Source organism: Oncorhynchus mykiss, chromosome 16 (assembly GCF_057628025.1).
Source record: "Oncorhynchus mykiss isolate SJ-2025 chromosome 16, ASM5762802v1, whole genome shotgun sequence".
NCBI classification, from domain to species: Eukaryota; Metazoa; Chordata; class Actinopteri; order Salmoniformes; family Salmonidae; genus Oncorhynchus; species Oncorhynchus mykiss.
In genome coordinates, this window is record NC_143037.1 from 27,359,537 (window position 1) to 27,381,411 (window position 21,875).

General features: G+C 41.5%; 1 protein-coding gene across 1 annotated transcript in view; it reads left to right on the forward strand.

Annotated features, from left to right (window-relative positions):
- The first annotated feature begins 810 nt into the window (after nucleotides 1–810).
- Nucleotides 811–21,875, forward strand: part of LOC110491768 (uncharacterized) — a 34,424-nt gene continuing 13,359 nt past the window's right edge. Inside the window, exons 1-4 of the mRNA XM_021565505.3 lie at nucleotides 811–967; nucleotides 15,630–15,982; nucleotides 17,179–17,263; nucleotides 17,525–17,654. Of these exons, the coding sequence (XP_021421180.3) occupies nucleotides 15,630–15,982; nucleotides 17,179–17,263; nucleotides 17,525–17,654 (568 nt within the window). The 5' untranslated portion in view covers nucleotides 811–967. The remainder of the gene's footprint in view (nucleotides 968–15,629; nucleotides 15,983–17,178; nucleotides 17,264–17,524; nucleotides 17,655–21,875) is intronic.

The following is a 21,875-nucleotide window of genomic DNA, read 5'->3' on the forward strand; positions in this document are numbered from 1 at the left end:
AATATGTCTACATTCCATTCAAACAATGCAGTCAATCCACAGCCATACACTGACTGAAATCAGTTGATGATAGGACTTAGACAAGTTGTAAATGCAACAAGTTCTGATATTGTGTCATATAATAGCACTCACAGCTTTTCAAGAAAACACAAAATTGAGATCTAATTACATATAAATTACATGAAATGTGTATAAAACCTGTATGGTATTTATAATTCTATGACAATATTTGAGGTATTATACAATTTGTGATATATCAAATGCCTTACTTTTATTTTCCTGCATAAGTAAAATCAGGATTGCGCCTCTAGTGCCATTCATTCCAATTAGACTGGTTTGGATTTCTCCCTGACCAATCCATTTTCATCCCATTCTGGAAGTTTGAGATTTGTTTTACCTTTCCCCTCTAGTAATTAAATAGGATATCTATGGTTTAGCTAGCCAATTTTGCCATGACATCACCTATAAGCCTGATCAGGGATTTGTATTAGACAAGCAGTTCCTGCTTATCTTCATTCTGTACTGTTTTAGCTTTAGCCCTATGCTTTTGCCCTGACACTCAAACGTGCCCATAGGTTCATCCTAACATAAAACCCACAATATACATTTATGTTTCAACATAACTCATCCTATTATCTCATATACTGCGTTTATTGTGCAAAACATGTATTACAAGGTAGCTTTTATAGATGTTGTAGTGCGTGATAATAATCATATGTCCCCTCAATTTGGCACCTCATTGTTTTTGCCTTTACAATTGCGTCATGGATCATGACATCTCCATGAGCGGAGAGGGTTTAAAATGAGGTTGGTTGCTAAGCAACGATGTTAGTTGTCACCTCGATTCAAATTACTGTCTGGAGGAGAGGCGAGAGCTAGCGTTGAAAACATATGTTGGTGTTCAAATACAACATAACACAACAGTCAACCAGAAAAAAGAAACAAGGATTACTCAAAAAAAGATAAGGTGGGATGATTCCGTTTTCGGTTTTGCCTTTTTTATTGATCCAAAGTGTGTTGGCAGCCAGCCACAGGGCAAGTGTATTGAAAACTAGATAGCTAGCTAGATGAATCTAGTTAGCTAGTTAAAGGTATACCCAGCGATGTGAAGTAGGTGCACAAAGGAAGGGTCAATTACCGCAACAACTACGAGCGTTAAAACTGCTCTACCAAACTTCTCTGCTGTGTTGGTCCTGTTGCTACCACGGTGTAACAGCGTGAAGCAACACGTGCACATGCGCAGATACTGTATGTGACCGTTGCCGCATTAAAAACAACTGGGAACTCCGGAATGTAATTACTCACTTTCACCGTATCTGCCATTTTCGAGATCTGGGTTTACTGGGATAATTAATGGAAAAATATGTTTTAATTGTCACATTCACCGGATAGATGCAGTGAAATATGTTGTTTTACAGGGTCAGCCATGGTAATATGGCGTTACTGGAGCAAATTAGGGTTAAGTGTCTTGCTCAAGGCCACATCGACAGACTTTTCGCGTTGTCTGCTCCGGGATTCTTTATACAGCTACGGAAGTTACACATAAATCAACATTTTGAGTCATTTCGGGGAGCATTTGAACTAACCCTAGCCTAACCAATGTCCTAACCTTAACCTAATGCTACGTTAATTATCCTTACCTGCTGCGTAAGTTCTCCTAACCTTCTACGCAAAAAAAAATCTGATCCGTACTGCATGAAATGAAACAACAGACTGAGCACACTTGACTTGAAACAACGATACAGATGTAACCATTTGCCATTCAATGTATCATCTGAGAGGCACTGGTGCTCCCAAGTCAAAATTCCACGTGCATTCCACAGGTCATGTTTATAAGTGAGTGTTCCAAAAAATTATCACGATTAGGAAAAGAGTTGAAAGTTTTTCAAGGCACACCAGTTCTCCCATATCTCCAAAGGGGTCTAGGGGGTATGGCTTAAGGTTCAATTAGGGACTGGGATAGAGGATAAATACATACTCAAGCTGAGTCTATTATGTCATTGATTGTCCATTTAACATTTTCACACAATCACCACTGAACATTTGAGTCTGAAAACCATGATCTGAGAGCCCTATGTGGACAATCAAAATATGTGAGAGTTCAACTTGTGAAAATCATCTCTATCGTAAAAGGTTATAGAAAGTTCAGAACTGGTGTGTTGAGCAACATAAGTATATCAGATTCTTTAGTAGAGAGGCAGCACTCAAAATAGATTTTTCAAAGTTACTTGATGTTTATTTGTATTCATTGAGGCAACAAAAAGATTGTCAGTGTGTCTGATATTGTTTCTCCACAGTATTCTTTTCCTGGGTGTGACCAAAGGTCAGGTCGTATTGTACAAACCTGCAGTTTTACAGAAACCACAATAATATACAATAATACAATAATGTTATGATCAGTGCATTACAGTGAGAAAACACAAACAACAAAATTATTGCCATTTCAGTTAATCAAGTCATTCCCATTTCATTTCCAACTACATAAGATCAGTTATTTGACAATAGTGATTTCACACAAATCATTCGTAGTCTCCCAGCAGTAGTTGGGGTACCATGAGGATGAGGTGTTTCTGTGATTATGCGGCAAAAGAGGTGCGCACTTGCCAGACATCAAATCAAATCAAAGTTTATTTGTCACGTGCGCCGAATACAACAGACCTTACAGTGAAATGCTTACTTACAGGCTCTAACCAATAGTGCAAAAAAGGTACAGTGCCTTGCGAAAGTATTCGGCCCCCTTGAACTTTGCGACCTTTTGCCACATTTCAGGCTTCAAACATAAAGATATAAAACTGTATTTTTTTGTGAAGAATCAACAACAAGTGGGACACAATCATGAAGTGGAACGACATTTATTGGATATTTCAAACTTTTTTAACAAATCAAAAACAGAAAAATTGGGCGTGCAAAATTATTCAGCCCTCTTAAGTTAATACTTTGTAGCGTCACCTTTTGCTGCGATTACAGCTGTAAGTCGCTTGGGGTATGTCTCTATCAGTTTTGTATTAACTTAAGAGGGCTGAATAATTTTGCACGCCCAATTTTTCAGTTTTTGATTTGTTAAAAAAGTTTGAAATATCCAATAAATGTCGTTCCACTGCATGATTGTGTCCCGCTTGTTGTTGATTCTTCACAAAAAAATACAGTTTTATATCTTTATGTTTGAAGCCTGAAATGTGGCAAAAGGTCGCAAAGTTCAAGGGGGCCGAATACTTTCGCAAGGCACTGTATTAGGTGAACAATAGGGTAAGTAAAGAAATAAAACAACAGTAAAAAGACAGGCTATATACAGTAGCGAGGCTATAAAAGTAGCGAGGCTACATACAGACACCGGTTATTCAGGCTGATTGAGGTAGTATGTACATGCAGATATGGTTAAAGTGACTCTGCATATATGATGAACAGAGAGTAGCAGTAGTGTAAAAGAGGGGGTGGCGGGACACAATGCAGATAGCCCGGTTAGCCAATGTGCGGGAGCACTGGTTGGTCGGCCCAATTGAGGTAGTATGTACATTAATGTATAGTTAAAGTGACTATGCATACAGTGCCTTCGGCCCCCTTGAACTTTGCGACCTTTTGCCACATTTCAGGCTTCAAACATAAAGATATAAAACTGTATTTCTTTGTGAAGAATCAACAACAAGTGGGACACAGTCATGAAGTGGAACGACATTTATTGGATATTTCAAACTTTTTTAACAAATCAAAAACTGAAAAATTGGGCGTGCAAAATTATTCAGCCCCTTTACTTTCAGTGCAGCAAACTCTCTCCAGAAGTTCAGTGAAGATCTCTGAATGATTCAATGTTGACCTAAATGACTAATGATGATAAATACAATCCACCTGTGTGTAATCAAGTCTCCGTATAAATGCACCTGCACTGTGATAGTCTCAGCGGTCCGTTAAAAGTGCAGATAGCATCATGAAGAACAAGGAACACACCAGGCAGGTCCGAGATACTGTTGTGAAGAAGTTTAAAGCCGGATTTGGATACAAAAAGATTTCCCAAGCTTTAAACATCCCAAGGAGCACTGTGCAAGCGATAATATTGAAATGGAAGGAGTATCAGACCACTGCAAATCTACCAAGACCTGGCCATCCCTCTAAACTTTCAGCTCATACAAGGAGAAGACTGATCAGAGATGCAGCCAAGAGGCCCATGATCACTCTGGATGAACTGCAGAGATCTACAGCTGAGGTGGGAGACTCTGTCCATAGGACAACAATCAGTCGTATATTGCACAAATCTGGCCTTTATATGGAAGAGTGGCAAGAAGAAAGCCATTTCTTAAAGATATCCATAAAAAGTGTTGTTTAAAGTTTGCCACAAGCCACCTGGGAGACACACCAAACATGTGGAAGAAGGTGCTCTGGTCAGATGAAACCAAAATTGAACTTTTTGGCAACAATGCAAAACGTTATGTTTGGCGTAAAAGCAACACAGCTGAACACATCATCCCCACTGTCAAACATGGTGGTGGCAGCATCATGGTTTGGGCCTGCTTTTCTTCAGCAGGGACAGGGAAGATGGTTAAAATTGATGGGAAGATGGATGGAGCCAAATACAGGACCATTCTGGAAGAAAACCTGATGGAGTCTGCAAAAGACCTGAGACTGGGACAGAGATTTGTCTTCCAACAAGACAATGATCCAAAACATAAAGCAAAATCTACAATGGAATGGTTTAAAAATAAACATATCCAGGTGTTAGAATGGCCAAGTCAAAGTCCAGACCTGAATCCAATCGAGAATCTGTGGAAAGAACTGAAAACTGCTGTTCACAAATGCTCTCCATCCAACCTCACTGAGCTCGAGCTGTTTTGCAAGGAGGAATGGAATGTGCAATGTGATGTGCAAAACTGATAGAGACATACCCCAAGCGACTTACAGCTGTAATCGCAGCAAAAGGTGGCGCTACAAAGTATTAACTTAAGGGGGCTGAATAATTTTGCACGCCCAATTTTTCAGTTTTTGATTTGTTAAAAAAGTTTGAAATATCCAATAAATGTCGTTCCACTTCATGATTGTGTCCCACTTGTTGTTGATTCTTCACAAAAAGATACAGTTTTATATCTTTATGTTTGAAGCCTGAAATGTGGCAAAAGGTCGCAAAGTTCAAGGGGGCCGAATACTTTCGCAAGGCACTGTATATGATAACAGACAGTAGCAGCAGCGTAAAAAGATGGCTTGTGTGTGTGTGGGGGGGGGGGGGGGGTACACAACGCAAATAGTCTGGGTAGCCATTTGATTACCTGTTCAGGAGTTGTCTTGTTTTGCACGCTTTGCAGTACTACAGGATATTTATTAACATAGCTCTTTATTAGCTAGCTACAACTGGCATGTTGACGTATCTCCAACCATGATCAACTGACCATGACCTAACCATCTGGGTGGTCTTAACCAATCATAGCACAGTATGATACGGCAGTAAAATGCATCCAATTACAATTCAGTATGTTTACACATATGAATATTACATCCCCCTTCTTTTAAAACAAAAGAAAAATGTTTACATATTCTAAGCATTTCTTTTGAATACATGCTCTGTAGTTTGGACTCAAGGTAAGTAACCATTTATATTGCATACTACACCAACTGAATCAACATAGACTCTGAAACAATGATCCAACATGTTATTTTTCAGAGTAAAAGCCTGAAACAATGCCTAAAGACTGGCCACATGTAGAAGAAGCCATAGAGATCGTGAACTGGGTCCTAAGTCTTTGTATGGTGGATAGGGTTTCAATGGAAAAACAGCCTTTCAATTTTCCTCAGGTTTTCGCCTGCCATATCAGTTCTGTTATACTCACAGACATTATTTTAACAGTTTTGGAAACTTTAGAGTGTTTTCTATCCAAATCTACTAATTATGCATATCCTAGCTTATGGGCCTGAGTAGCAGGCCGTTTAATTTGGGCACACTTTTCATCCAAAATTCAGAATGCTGCCCCCTACCCTAGTGAAGTTGATTGAAAGAAAAAAACAAAAAACCTGCAGAAACTAGGCCCTCCACGGAATGAGTTTTACACCCCTGGTCTAAAGGCTTGATTCTGTTTACTTGGTTTGTTCAGATCAAATGGTCACACCTCACATCACCCACCTTGAATCTGAGCAGAGGAGTTAGCAATTTTAAACTATTTAACCATAAACTTAATTGTTTAAAACCTGGATGTTTCATGTCATTTATGTAATTCCTTGTTTGGGTCTGTTGTCACCTACTTCTTTGCCCATAGATGGCTATTACCAGCTCATCGTCCTCTACGGTCCCGGGGTAATATCACTCCTTTCCCCTTTTTTTCATTTTTATTTTAAAGGGAGTATGCGAGCACACTCATTCGGTTCACCTAGCCAAGTTCTGCTAGGCACCAGCCAAACCTATGTATGCGGGCGGTTTAAGTGTTTAATGCTGTTTGTTCACAGGTCCAGCTGCACTGGACTCGCCAGTGCAGCTGGACTCGCATACACAAGGCTGCGGGGCCAGATGGATTACCAGGACGTGTGTTCCGGGCATGTGCTGACCAACTGGCAGGTGTCTTCACTGACATTTTCAACATGTCCCTGATTGAGTCTGTAATACCAACATGTTTCAAGCAGACTACCATAGTCCCTGTCCCCAAGAACACAAAGGCAACCTGCAGACCCATTGCACTCTACAGACCCATTGCACTCACGTTCATAGCCATGAAGTGCTTTGAAAGGTTGTTAATGGCTCACATCAACACCATTATCCCAGAAACCTGCAATGCTGAAATGCTGCAAAGGTCCCGCGAGAGAGGAGTCCGGCTCAACCCCGAGAAGAGCACAGTCGGCGCTACAGAGGTCAGCTACTTTGGACATTTTCTCACAGCGAATGGAATCAAGCCAGACCCACAGAAGATCTCAGCCATAAAAGAAATGGAGCCACCAAAGAACCGTGCAGAGCTGAAACAGTGCTTGGCATGGTCAACTACTTAGTCAAGTTTGCACCCAGCCTCTCCGATGCTAATGCACCTCTGCGTCAACTGCTAAAGCAGTCCAGTGAGTTTCTCTGGGACAAGCAACATGACATTGCTTTCCAGAGTGTGAAAGACTTGATCACGAGAGAACCAGGACCAATCCTTGCCTACTACGACCCCAACAAAGAGCTTAGACTCCAAGTGGACATGTCAAAGTATGGACTAGATGCAGTGCTACTGCAAGAAGGAAAACCCATCGGCTATGCTTCCAAATCTCTCACAGACTGTGAAATCTACTAAGCTCAAATCGAAAAAGAGCTCTACGCCATTCTGTTCGGATGTAAACGTTTCCATCAGTACGTATATGGACGACAAGTCATTGTGGAATCCGCCCACAAGCCCCTTGAGTCAATCATGAGGAAACCACTAGCCGCAGCCCCGCCAAGGCTACAGAGAATGATCCTTCAACTACAAAAATACGACTTGCAGTAGCTCACCGTCTAGGCAAAGACATCCCTGTTGCAGACACACTCTCCAGGAAGTTTCTTACCTACAAGGACAGCAGCCTCTGTGAAGGCATGGACATGCAAGTGCACACTGTGTACAGCAACTTACCAGTCAGTGACACAAAACTGAAGGAGATCCGAATAGAAACAGAAAAGGACTCACAACTCACACAGCTGAGGAAAGTCATACAGGATGGATGGCCTGAGGAGAGGAGAAAATGCCCTCAGAGCGTATAAGAATTCTGGAACCATCGTAACAGAGGACTACTACAGCAGATACTTCGAACTCGACAACCTTAACAGCACCACATCTGCAGCTGTGATACACAAGCTGAAAGCAGCCTTTGCCAGGCATGGCATTGTAGAGACTTTAATATCTGGCAATGGGCCCTGTTACAAATCAAATTAGTTTGAATCCTTCACAAAAGCATGGGAGTTCACACGTCACCACATTACCCTCAAAGTAATGGCCTTGCTGAAAAATCTGTGCAGATTGCTAAATTACTCATGGACAAAGCAATAGCAGACAAGCGAGACCCCTACCTCAGTCTCCTTAAATACCGCAACACTCCAGTTGACAACTTCAAATCACCAGCCCAGCTGTTGATGAGCCGCAGACTTCGCTCAATCCTTCCCAGCACCAACCAGCAGCTGCAACAACAACAAAAGCGATACTACTACGACAGGTCAGCTAGACCACTGCCACCACTGATCGACGGAGAGTCCGTTACAATCCAGGAGCATGGCCTCTGGAAGCCAACAGTCGTCATCCAGCCAGCTGACACTGAACGTTCATATCACGTCCATACCGCAAAAGGAGCGGTGTACCGCCGCAATCGTCGTCACCTACTGAACACAAAAGAACAACACACTGATGAGATTAACTGTTCCCCTGAAAGAGAACGTGATGGACTAAACACACACACAGCACAACATACACCATACTTACTTGCAACACCACAAGAACTGTTGACTGACACAGAAGCATGCTCAGCATCATATCGCACAAGGTCAGGAAGAGAGGTCAAGCCCAGAGCTGCCATAGACATGTGAAATGTCAAAGGGTGTAGGCGGATCGCTGCCCTAAGAGTTCCAGACTGTAAACTTGTTATTGAAAGTTCACTTGAAATGCTTTGGTATTGTAGTTGTTTGAAATGTTAAGATTACATTTCTACAGTGAAAGCTGAGTTGCTGTTTTTCCATTGAAAGCCTATCCACCATACAAAGACTTAGGACCCAGTTCACGATCTCTATGGCTTCTTCTACATTTGGCCAGTCTTTAGGCATTGTTTCAGGCTTTTACTCTGAAAAATGAGGGAGATACAGCACTTTCAATGAGTGGACAGTGGAAATTTCCAGACATGATTTCAACGCGTGATCGGGAGTGCGCCTTTCTTGTTTCTCTTTTTCTATTGACGAAGCTTTTGTCCGGTTTAAATATTATTGATTATTTATGACAAAAACAACCTGAGGATTGATTTTAAACATCGTTTGACATGTTTCTACAAACTTTTATTGTACTTTTAAAAAACTTTTTGTCTGGATGTTGTGAGTGCGCATTGTGCCTTTGGATTACTGAACTAAACGCACCAACAAAACTGAGGTTTTTGGACATAAAGAGGGACATTATCGAACAAAACAAACATTTATTGTCTAACATGGAGACCTGGGAGTGCCATCTGATGAAGATCATCAAAGGTTAGTGATGAATTTAATCACTATTTCTGAATTTTGTGAGCCCTCTCCTTGGCTGGAAAATGGCTGTATGGTTTTCTGTGACTAGGCGCTGACGTAACATAATCGTTCGGTGTGCTTTCGCCGTAAGGCCTTTTTGAAATTGAACACTGTGGTTGGATTTACAAGAAGTTTATCTTTAAAATGGTGTATAATACTTGTATGTTTGAGGAATTTTAATTATGGGATTTATGTTGTTTTGAATTTGGCGCCCTGCAATTTCACTTGCTGTTGTCGAGGTGGGACGCTACCGTCCCACTGGTACCAGAGAGGTTTTAAGACCCAGCCAACCAGGTTTCGGGAGTACCTTACTAATTAATCAGTGACCTTAATTTATCAATCAAGTACAAGGGAGGAGCAAAAAGCCGCAGACACTGTGCCCTCCGTGGAACGAGTTTGACACCTGCTTTAGATGTTAATGTTAATTATCCTTCATTATATTTGTCAAACATGACTGGCGTTTTGGCCTATATTTATGTACTTAAACATCTCATTAAAGTTTGGCTACATTTTCTGGCGCCTCCCTCATGTCAGCATCATTTTGGACATGAGGCTGTAGCCAATATGTATATCACTTACACTTTGACATGTAGGCTTTTTTAAAATTGATGTACATGAAAAATAGATTTGGAATATTATACCAATATTGGCCTATCTGATCCAATTCTAATCGGAGTAATTGTTTGATATTATTATTTGTGCTTTTTTTTACTTGTCCATTCGGACAACTAAATCTATATTCTTCTTGTCCGACTATTTATTTTAGTTGAGCGGACAAGAGGACAAGCATAAATGTCGAGTCGTGAACCTCAAACATGAGATGGTCAGAGATGTAGGGTTGTCTGGTTTGCACTGCCTGCGATGTAAAGGTATGCCACTGGTTGAAGGACCGACCACAAGCGCATTGGTGGTTCTTCAGCACAGGGTGGGAACAGTGGAAGAAAAAACACAAGTATTATTGGGCATTGGGGATATCATTACACAGATCAAGACAAAGTCTGCCATGTAACTGAGTCGAGGAAGATTGAGTGTAGTATTGAGAATAGCATGGAGTGTAATTGAGAAGCTCAAGTCGTTATTAGATAGAACATAGAACGTCATAACCCCGCCCGCCTGTGGGGAAACCTCCTGTGGTTACCTAGGTTACCCCATTGGCTCACAGAAAACATTTCAACTTTTTCAAATGCAATTTTCTTATTGTCTGCTTGATTTAGTAAATTACAAAACAACATTTAAGAAAATTACAACATATCTAAAGATGACTTTTCAACATTGCCTGCTTCCGAGCATTCTCACTAGTTAGAAAAATGTGACTGACTGGCTCGATTTGGTCTTATGTAGCAAAATGTCACTGTTTTTTACATTGGATTATAGTAAATATTTAGAGCTAGAAAATGGTATATCATACACTGCAGTTGAGGAACAATGGGAAAGTAATTGTGATTTAAAAGTTGAAAAACTTGTAAAACCACTTCTTCTGCTCATTCATTGTCTAGACCCATTCAGCATTGTTCATACCATCTTAAGCTTTAGCCCCACCCATCTCTTTAAGGATTCACATGTGAGGCCATGTGCTAAACTGAGTGAGTACTTTATATTACTAAACAGGTTTTCAAGACTAAAGGCTGGTTTATACTACGTCTATCGACATGTCTATACAGTTGTCACAGTGACATCATGAACATTCTATTGTCGCAGACATCAAACTTGCCGTTTTGTCGTTATGAAAAAGTATAAACACAAAAACGACAGGCTGCATGACATCAACAGCGTGATCCAAAATAGCATAACTGGTGTATTTTAACCAGAATATTAAGCTAGCCAAGACCAACACCACAAACAAACAGACTATACAGCTACAACTAGTGAGTGGAATTACAAACCGACTATACTTAACAAATTAAATGTCTTACATGTGCCTACTTGGACACCAGGTCCCCACATTTCACACTCTCCCACACCGAAAAGCCTGAAGCCCTGAAGCCTCATTGTCTTAGCCATTTGCTTTCCAAACTATGTTTTCCTGCAATGAAATTGGGGGTTGAGGAGAGATATTAAAATATATTATTATTTTCTATTAGTTTACAATTCTAGACTTGGCGAACGGGAACAATATCAAACAGGGTAGCCTAGTGGTTAGAGCGTTGGACTAGTAACCGGAAGGTTGTGAGTTCAAACCCCCGAGCTGACAAGGTACAAATCTGTCGTTCTGCCCCTGAACAGGCAGTTAACCCACTGTTCCCAGGCCGTCATTGAAAATAAGAATTTGTTCTTAACTGACTTGCCTGGTTAAATAAAGGTAAAAAAATAAAAAATAAAATTAGGAAGATGGCATTTTCTCGCCCTTGGCTTGCAGGCCTGCTCCTGCTAATGTAAAAAATGTAGGCTTACAAACTAGTCCACTAGTTTAGCTCTTTTCTCTGGAATGGCTCGCATAGTTTTCCATGGTCCTGAAAACATTTATTTTTGTGCTCAGTTTTATTAGCCACAATCTTGTCTTTACTAATTTAGTTTCAACACCCCTCTCACACACAAAAACCCATTATAATTATGCACTAGCTTACGAAGAAATGTGCACGCTGTTCACAACAAGCTTTTTTGCTAACAGACATGAGTTAAATTAACTTAAGGTCTCTGCATGCATCCCAGCTGAAACAGTTTTGAACAGTATGTTTACATATTATGACAACATTTTGTGAAATTTTTGTTCGTTTTGGTTTTCGGCAAGGGTTTTTTCAGGTTGTTTGTGCACACCATATTTTTTACAGAGGCAAGTTGGAGTAGGCAGCCGAACTCTACGCCAGTCAACAGTAGCGATTTTTCTTTGGTGATAGTTAACGGCAGTTGGCATCCAATATGTTGCATTACCGCCCCCAACTGAATTATAGTATAAATCCATTACACTTAATTATACAAAATGGGACAGGGGAACTCCCCCCCCAAAATATATAAAATAATTATATACAGTACCAGTCAAAAGTCTGGACACACCTACTCATTCAAGGCATTTTCTTTATTTGTACTATTTCTACATTGTAGAATCATAGCTAAGACATCAAAACTACGAAATAACACATACGGAATCATGTTGTAACCAAAGAAAGTGTTAAACAGATCAAAATATATTTTAGATTTGAGATTCGTCAAAGTAACCACCCTTTGCATTGAAGACAGCTTTGCACACTCTTGGCATTCTCTCAACCAGCTTCATGAGGTAGTCACCTAGAATGCATTTCAATTAACAGGTGTGCTTTGTTAAAAGTACATTTGTGGAATTTCTTTCCTTCTTAAGCCAATCAGTTGTGTTGTGACAAGGTAGGGGGGGGGGGGGGGGTCAATCCGGAATATTTCAAGATCTTAGAAAGTTTCTTCAAGTGCAGTCACAAAAACCATCAAGCGTTATGATGAAACTGGCTCTTATGAGGACCGCCACAGGAATGGACCCAGAGTTACCTCTGCTGCAGAGGATAAGTTCATTAGAGTTACCAGCCTTAGAAATTGCAGCCCAAATAAATGCTTCACCCTCATTCAAGTAACAGACACATCTCAACATCAACTGTTCTGAGGAGACAGCGTGAATCAGGCCTTCATGGTTGAATTGCTACAAAGAAACCACTAGTAAAGAGTACCAATAAGGAGAAGAGACTTGCTTGGGGCAAGAAACACGAGCAATGGACATTAGACCGATGGACCTCTGTCCTTTGGTCTGATGAGTCCAAATGTGAGATTTTTGGTTCCAACCGCTGTGTCTTTGTGAGATGCAGACGCAGGAGGATCTCTGCATGTGTGGTTCCCATTGTGAAGCATGAAGGAGGAGGTGTGATGGTGTGGAGGTACTTTGCTGGTGAACACTGTCAGTGATTTATTTACAATTCAAGGCACACGTAACCAGCATGGCTACCAAAGCATTCTGCAGCAATATTCCATCCTATCTGGTTTGCGCTTAGCGGGACTATCATTTGTTTTTCAACTATTTCAATTTGACAATGACCCAAAGGAGCTCCATGCTGTGTAAATGTTATTTGACCAAGAAGGAGAGTGATGGAGTGCTGCATCAGATGACCTGGCCTCCACAATCAGTTGGACACAGAGTGAAGGAATGGCAGCCAACAAGTGCTCAGCTTATGTGGGAACACCTTCAAGACTGTTGAAAAAGCATTCCAGGTGAAGTTGGTTGAGAGAATGCCAAGAGTGTGCAAAGCTGTCATCAAGGCAAAGGGTGGCTTCCTTCATGACCTGGCCTCTGTAGATTGGTATAGAATCTGCTTGATCCCCTCTGTCAAAGAAGCTTGAAAGAACCTTATTTTTTTATATTTTCAGTGGTTTTGTTAACAAACCCATCCCCCAAAAGAAAATGAGAATTAAAAACAGCCCCTGGTATGAGCTTGATCTGGCAGAGTTACTCCACCTCAAGAATTCCATTTGGCAAAATGCTTTAACCTCAAGAAGTTCTGGAAAACGGTTAAAAACCTGGAGAACAAACCCCCCTCCTCACAGCTGCCCATGTCCCTTAATATTGATGATGTGGTTGTTACTGACAAGGAGCACATGGCTGAGCTCTTTAATCAACACTTTATTAAGTCAGCATTCATATTTGACTCAGCCATGCCTCCTTGCCTGTCCAACATTTCCTCATCTCCCACCCCTTCTAATGCGACTAGCCCCGATGCGCCTCCCTTTTTTCCCATTTTGCGCCTCCCTTTTTCCTGATGACAAAACACTGACAACAATGAGACAGCCTATAGGAAGGAAGTCAGAGACCTGGCAGTGTGGTGCCAGGGTAACAACTTCTCCCTCAACATGATCAAGACAAAGGAGATGATCGTGGACTACAGAAAAAGGAGGGCCGAGCATGCCCCCATTCTCATCGACGGGGCTGTAGTGGAGCAGGTTGAGAGCTTCAAGTTCCTTGGTGTCCACATCACCAACGAACTATCATGGTCCAAACACACCAAGACAGTTGTGAAGAGGGCACATCAAAACCTATTCCCCCTCAGGAGACTGAAAAGATTTGGCATGGGTCCCCAGATCCTCAAAAAGTTCTACAGCTGCACCATCGAGAGCCTCCTGACTGGTTGCATCACCACCTAGTATGGCAACTGCTCGGCTTCCGACCACAAGACACTACAGATGGTAGTGCGTACAGCCAAGTACATCATTGTGGCCAAGCTTCTTGCAATCCAGGACCTCTATACTGGGCGGTGTCAGGAAGGAAGGCCCTAAAAATTTTCAAAAACTCCAGCCACCCTAGTCATAGACTGTTCTCTCTGCTACCACACGGCAAGTGGTATCGGAGGGCAGTCTAGGTACAAAAGGCTTCTTAACAGCTTCTACTTCCAAGCTATTGAAACCCCCCTCCCATTTTTACTCTGCTGCTACTTTCTGTTTATTATCTATACATAGTCACTTTACCTCTACCTACATGTACATATTACCTCAATTACCTCGACTAACCTGTGCCCCCACACATTGACTCTGTACCGGTACCCCCTGTATATAGAGTCGTTACTGTTATTGTATTTTTTAAATTTTTAATTTTTACCTTTATTTAACTAGGCAAGTCAGTTAAGAACAAATTCTTATTTTCAATGACGGCCTAATGACTGCCTGTTCAGGGGCAGAACGACAGATTTGTTCCTTGTCAGCTCGGGGGTTTGAACTTGCAACCTTCCGGTTACTAGTCCAACACTCTAACCACTAGGCTACCCTGCCGCACCAAATTTTTGAATTTGGGGCTCTTGAATTTTTATTTATTTATTTTTTATGATTTTTTACTTCAGTTTATTTTTTAAATACTTTCTTAATACTTATTCTTCTTAAAACGGCATTGTTGGTTAAGGTCTTGTAAGTAAGCATTTCACTGTAAGGTCTACTACACCTGTTGTGTTCGGCGCATGTGACAACTATAATTTATTTTAATCTACTCACTTTCGCTCGCCGATTCATGGACCGTCTATATCCGGGTTGCATCCGGTTTACAGCACCCAACTTCACACACACATTAGCACTCAGTGCGCACAGGGAGCAGCGTGAGCTGCAACAACATCATCACATCATCCAAAAACATGGCAAACATTAGATGAATATAAAATGTTAATATCTTCGACTGTGAGTGATGTTTGCATAAAGTGATAACCAAAGTGTCTTATTAGGAATTTTGAAATCTAACTTCTCTATGTTCAATACCGGAACCCTGGCCCCTTGCTCGCTCATCGCAATGGTGTGTTCGAGCAGTAAGGATAGCGAAGCTGACTGTAGACATAAGTTGGCGAGGTGCATCTGTGGCAGCCGAAAGTCTGTCACTGTAGTCTAAAGTGGTTTTCCAACAGCAAGACTCAGATCAACATGGCAGTGTCAACATAGCTGCCATTGTGTAAGTTTTTCTTTAAAAATACCTTTGATCTATAAAGTTCATAAAGAAAATCTATATTACATCTCATGTTCTCCTATCCAGATGTCTAACAATGCCACTGCAGCCTCCAGGAGAGGAGTCTTCCAAGCTCATGGTGATGGTGAAGAAGAGTCTAAACAACCCAGTCATAGCTATATGCTGAGTGACTTTGACTCAGACCCCAGCACAGACCCTGGATCTGAGACTGACCCTGACAGTGAAGAAGCAGAGAGTGAAGCAGAGTTAGACAGAGCACCAGACACACATAAAGAGAGTGCCACAACTGGTCTAGATCTCACTGAATTCAGAGATGTAGGTAAAGGCCCACAGACCAATGTCTATAAAGAAGAGGCGTACATAAGTACTACACACACCCAGCCTAAAACCAAAGGAGAGCTCCACATTCACTCTGTGTTGTAAGTAGATTACGCCTTGTGTGTCTGTGTGTGTGTGTGCAGAGATACCCATCCAAACAAATTATTAAAGTAAACTACAAAGTACAGAAAATACAAAATTCGATTTTACTTTTGTACCTAAATCACCCCATTATCCTTGCTCTGGAAGTGCTTTCTTTCAAGCTCCTCCACCAACACCTCTCGTGGCCTCACACGATAGTGCCATAAGACTTCTGATACCAATGCATTACATTTGGGATTGTAGGGCCCAAGAAATTGTGAACCGCTATTAAAAAAAATCATTTTAGAGACGTTTTTCAGTATTTTTAAGATTTTCTGAAGTATCTTGTTACAAATTACATGGTGATTTTTTTCAGGCCTTTCATATACAGTGCATTCAGAATGTATTCAGACCCCTTGACTTAATCCACATTGTGTTATAGGTTACAGCCTTATTCTAAAATGGATTAAATACAAAAAAATGAACGGAGCAAGGTACAGAGAGATCCTTCATAAAAATTTGTTCCAGAGCGCTCAGGACCTTCAACCTGGGCGAAGGTTCACCTTCCAACAGTACAACAACCCTAAGCACACAGCCAAGACAATGCAGGAGTGGCTTTGGGACAAGTTTGAATGTCCTTGAGTGGCCCAGACAGAGCCCGTACTTGAACCCAATCGAACATCTCTGGAGAGACCTGAAAATTGCTGTGCAGCGACGCTCCTCATCCAAGCTGACAGAGCTTGAGATGATCTGCAGAGAAGAATGGGAGAAACTCCCCAAATACAAGTGTGCCAAACTTTAGCGTCATACCCAAGAAGACTCAAGGCTGTAATCGCTGCCAAAGGGACTTCAACAATGTAATGAGTAAAGGGCCTGAATACTTATGTAAATGTGATGTTTAAGTTTTTATTTTTAATACATTTGCAAAAAATACTAAAAACCTGTTTTTGCTTTGTCATTATGGAGTATTGTGTGTAGATTGATGAGGGGGGAAAACTATTGAATCCATTTTAGAATAAGGCTGTAATGTGACAAAATGTGGAAAAAGTAAAGTGCTCTGAATACTTTCTGAATGCACTGTACAAATTACAAAATACTCTGTGTGTAAGTGTGTGTGTGTGTCTACATCTAAATTTTCACAATATGCACTGACAGTTGACAAATATCCAGAGGTGTGAAGGCCTTCTCCACCTCCATCTTTCTGTCCATGTCTCAGGGAGTGTGGGAGTGAGGTGATGACGTGCCAGTTCAACAATGAAGGGACTCTGTTGGCTGTTGGTCTGAGTGACGGAGCCATCAAGGTATTGGACTTGAACACCGTTTCCAACTTTTATGTTCATTAAGGCACACTGTAGCAAAACGTTTTGCACCAGACAATGAAAACAAATGTTTCTTATTGGACAGGTGCAGATAGTATCTCCCCACAAATATTTTTCATTTTCCTTCCTAATGAACACAACACCGTTGATATGTGGCTGACCAATTGACGTGTAGGAGAATGATAAATTATAGATCTGTCATTGGGACGTCTGAATTAATTTAACGCCATCTGTCTTTTTCAGCTCTACAGTATGGACAATGGGAATTTTTTACAGACACTAAGGGACAGCAGCAGCATTCTGTCCTCTCTACCAGTTACTGCACTACGATTCACTCTGAGCTCCCAGTCACGTTGTCTCCTGCTGGCTACCTGTGAGTAATACATCTTACTCCCATAGAAATAGAATGACTAGAATGGACATTCAAATTCAGTCAATGGGTGGACCTGGCTGTGAGTGATACATGTTAGCCCTCTCTGAGGGCCCCTCTCCTGAACAAACATAACTTGTCCTAAAGGGTCACACACTCATAGAAATAGAATGACTAAAATGGGAGAAGCCCCTCAGACCAAGGCAATTAAGTGTGCTCAATGGTACAATCAATATGTCTGCCATTGTAGACCTGTATTTTCTAATAAGTTGACTTGGCAGGTACTTAGATGCAAGGGCATGGTACTAAATCATGTTTCTTCAATCTCAAGTTAGACATTCTCAATGATGTATACATGCATCATTACAATCGTTGATTGATATGAAGCTGATACAACTTTCAGTTAAACAATGAGAACGATGAGAGTTCTGCTACTTTGTCATGTTTCTGGTACAGTGATGTTCCGCATTTTGAGCCAGTAGAAGATTCAACTGTCACGAGTTTCTAGGGCCTCTGACAATTCTGCATCCTGTATGATTTGAGGCACATGGTGATGGAAAACACTTGTTTACTTCAGACTTTTTAAAGTTATGTGTAAGCAATTAAGCAGGTTACTCGTGTTATGATTGTAATCAAAGATATGTGAGGATATGACATCCGGAACGTCTTGGCATCCGGCTTTTCTCCTCCACAATGCACCAGTGTCGGGGAAGCTACTCTGAAGATATAGTTTACCAAGCTACCAATTACTTCACACTAGAAGAAATTAAGCTACCCTAAAGCTACCCTGAAGAAAAATATAGTATACTTACTAAAGTTACTTAGAAAAAGTAGTTCACTACATCCAAACTACTTTGTGAAAAATTATCATATGTAAATCTGAAATGTCATAAACTACAAATTGCAAGAACAGATCCCTTTGGGGTCATACTCTCTGTTTAGATCATGTGTAATTTAGCCTATTAAACACACTATTATTATCCTATTATCCATCCACCTGACAGGTGTGGCATATCGAGAAGCTGATTAAACAGCATGATCATTACACAGGTGTACATTGTGCTGCACTCCTTAGCTGTCTTCATAGGATAACTATTTTTGGTTCCAGGGAGAACCCTTTTTGGTTCCACGTAGAAGCCTTTTGGGTTTCATGTAGAACCCTCTGTGGAACCCAAAAGTGTTCTACCTGGAGGGTTATTCAAAGGGTTTCCCTAGCCGAATAACCATTTTAGTTTCTAGATAGCACCTTTTTTTCTAAGAGTGTGGGGACAATAAAAGGCCACTCTAAAATGTGCAGTTTTGTCACATAACACAATGCCACAGATGTATCAAGTTTTGAGAGAGAGTGCAATTGGCATACTGACTGCAGGAATGTCTGCTAGCTGTTTCTATAGAATTGAATGTTAATTTCTCTACCATAATCTGCCTCCAACGTTGTTTTAGAGAATTTGGCAGCATGTCAAACCTCCACATCCGGCTTCTGCACCTGCAGGATTGTCTGAGACCAGCCACCCGTACAGCTGATGAAACTGGGTTTGCACGATCAAATAATTTCTGCAAAAACTGTCAGAAACCGTCTCAGGGAAGCTCATCTGCGTGCTCGTGCTAGTGTCGTGTGGGCAAGCGGTTTGCTGATGTCAACGTTGTGAACACAGTGCCTCATGGTGGTGTTGGGGTTAAGGTATGGGCAGGCATAAGCTACGGACAATGAACACATTTGCATTTTATCGATTGCAATTTGATACCGTGACGAGATCCTGAGGCCCATTGTCGTGCCATTCATCCGCCGCCATCACCTCATGTTTCCAGCATGATAATGCACGACCCCATGTTGCAAGGATCTGTACATAATTCCTGGAAGCTGAAAATGTCCCAGTTCTTCCATGGTCTGCATTCTCACCAGACATGTCACCCATTGAGCATGTTTAGGATGCTCTGGATCGATGTGTATGAAAGTGTGTTCCAGTTCCCGCCAATATCCAGCAACTTCAGACAGCCGTTGAAGAGGAGTGGGACAACATTCCACAGGCCACAATCAACAGCCAGATCAACTCTAATGCGAAGGAGATGTGTCGCGCTGTGTGAGGCAAATGGTGGTCAAACCAAATACTGACTGGTATTCTGATTCACGCCCCTACTTTTTTTTCAAAGGTATCTGTGACCAACAGATGCATATTTGTATTCCCAGTCATGGGAAATCTATAGATTATAGCTTAATGAATTTGTTTCAATTGACTGATTATCTTATATGAACGGTAACTCAGTAAACCTTTGACATTTTTGCATGTTGCGTATTATATATACACTGTATATATTTTTTAATAGTTCAACTACCACCAAGCTACTGCAAAATGTAGTTTACCTTTTAGTCATTTAGCAGATGGTCTTATCCAGAGTGTACATTTTAATATTTTTTGTACTGGTTCCCCGTGGGAATAGAACCCACAATCCTGGCATAGCAAGCACCATACTATACCAACTGAGCCACATGGGATAAATTACTTATTTCATTACTAATTGAATTAGTTAAATTACTAGTTGAACTACTCCGCAACACTGCTACTAACCTTGAACGGAAATGTCTGTTCTAGTCATTCTAATTCTATGCACAATAACAAGTCTGCTTTTGTTCCACGCAGACTTAGTCAAAATGCTCAGATTTCAACTGCTATCGTAACTCAAAATGCTTCTGACTGAACGAATGTGATTCTCAAGGACCGGAGTTGGCTGTCCCTATAGAATAGCCTCAATTCTTCGGGACATGGACTCTACAAGGTGTCGAAAGCATTCCACAGAGATGCTGGCTCATGTTGACTCCAATGCTTCCCACAGTGGTGTCAAGTTTGCTGGATTTTCTTTGGGTGGTGGACCATTCTTGATTGACACGGGAAACTGTTGAACATGAAAAATCCAGCAGCGTTAAAGTTCTTGACACAAACCAGTGAGCCTGGCACCTACAACCATACCCCATTCAAAAGCACAATTCAAAAGTGGATTTAACAAGTGACATCAATAAGGGATCATAGCTTTCATCTGGAATCACCCGGTCAGTTTATGTCATGGAAAGAGCAGGTGTTCTTAATGTTTTGTATACTCAGTGTACAATCACGCCTGACAAGGCCAGTGAAATACATGCCTCGTTGGAAGTCCCGCCGTCCACAGGTGATACACGTTAGGTTCGGATTCATTCCTTCAATTTAATACCGCTCTTTATCGAGCCCAGAAACGGGGGGGCAAACAGGTGTTGCACCTCGTTTCCCTCCTTCAGGGAACAGTAGTTATAGTCATAATATTACGTTCCCTTTCAGTTGGTCAACTTCAGTTCAACATACTATGGAGAAATATAATCACACCCCAAGCCGACCCCAACAGATACTAAATAAAACAGCCCATGGCAGACCACCCAGATCTGACCCCGCCAGATGTGACAGTCTGGGTATTACGCACACGGCACGTTGCCTAGTGACTTTCCCCAGTCCCAGCCATAATAAGCACGCTGTGGGCTACACAGGGAGAAGTGACATCCAAGTGATAAAACCTCACAAAAGTGTATGGTGATGCCCAACTTGCTGCAGCACAAATATCTCCTGTAGTTAACCCTTTAAACAATGCCCTAGATGCTGCCAGACCCCTGGTGCAGTGGGCACGTACACCGCTAGGTAACCCTTGTCGCTTGCTGATAATATGCCAGGGAGATAATCCAGTGGGAGAGACGCTGCTTAGAGAGTGCCTTGCTGCAAGGTGGATTAGCAAAACAGACAAAAAGCTGCTCAGATAACCGGATACCCCGGGTCCTTTCAATGTACGTGCGTAAAGCTGCCACTGGACACTGGATATGGAACCTCTGTTTTTTTCAGAAGGAGGCGAAAAGGAAAATAGTTCAAAAGCTAACGACCTGTAGGATATAGCCATGACTTTTGGGGCGAAGGCTGCATTTGGACGTAACGTAACCTTGGAGTCGCCTGGGGCATACAGGAAGGGTGTACAGATAATGTGTGGAGGTCCCTAACACATTTAGCCAAGTCCAAAGCCATGAGCAGGGAGGTTTTATAGAAGAGCATCTTCAGATCCACAGACTCCAGAGTGCCTCCAAAACCAGCTCTAAGTCCCATGCGAGTGCAGTAGGTTTAGAGACTGGTCTGAGACTGCGTAACCTTTCAGGAACCGCACCACCAGGTTTTGAGCTCCCAGTGAGGTTCCGTCATTTTCCCACATGACACACTG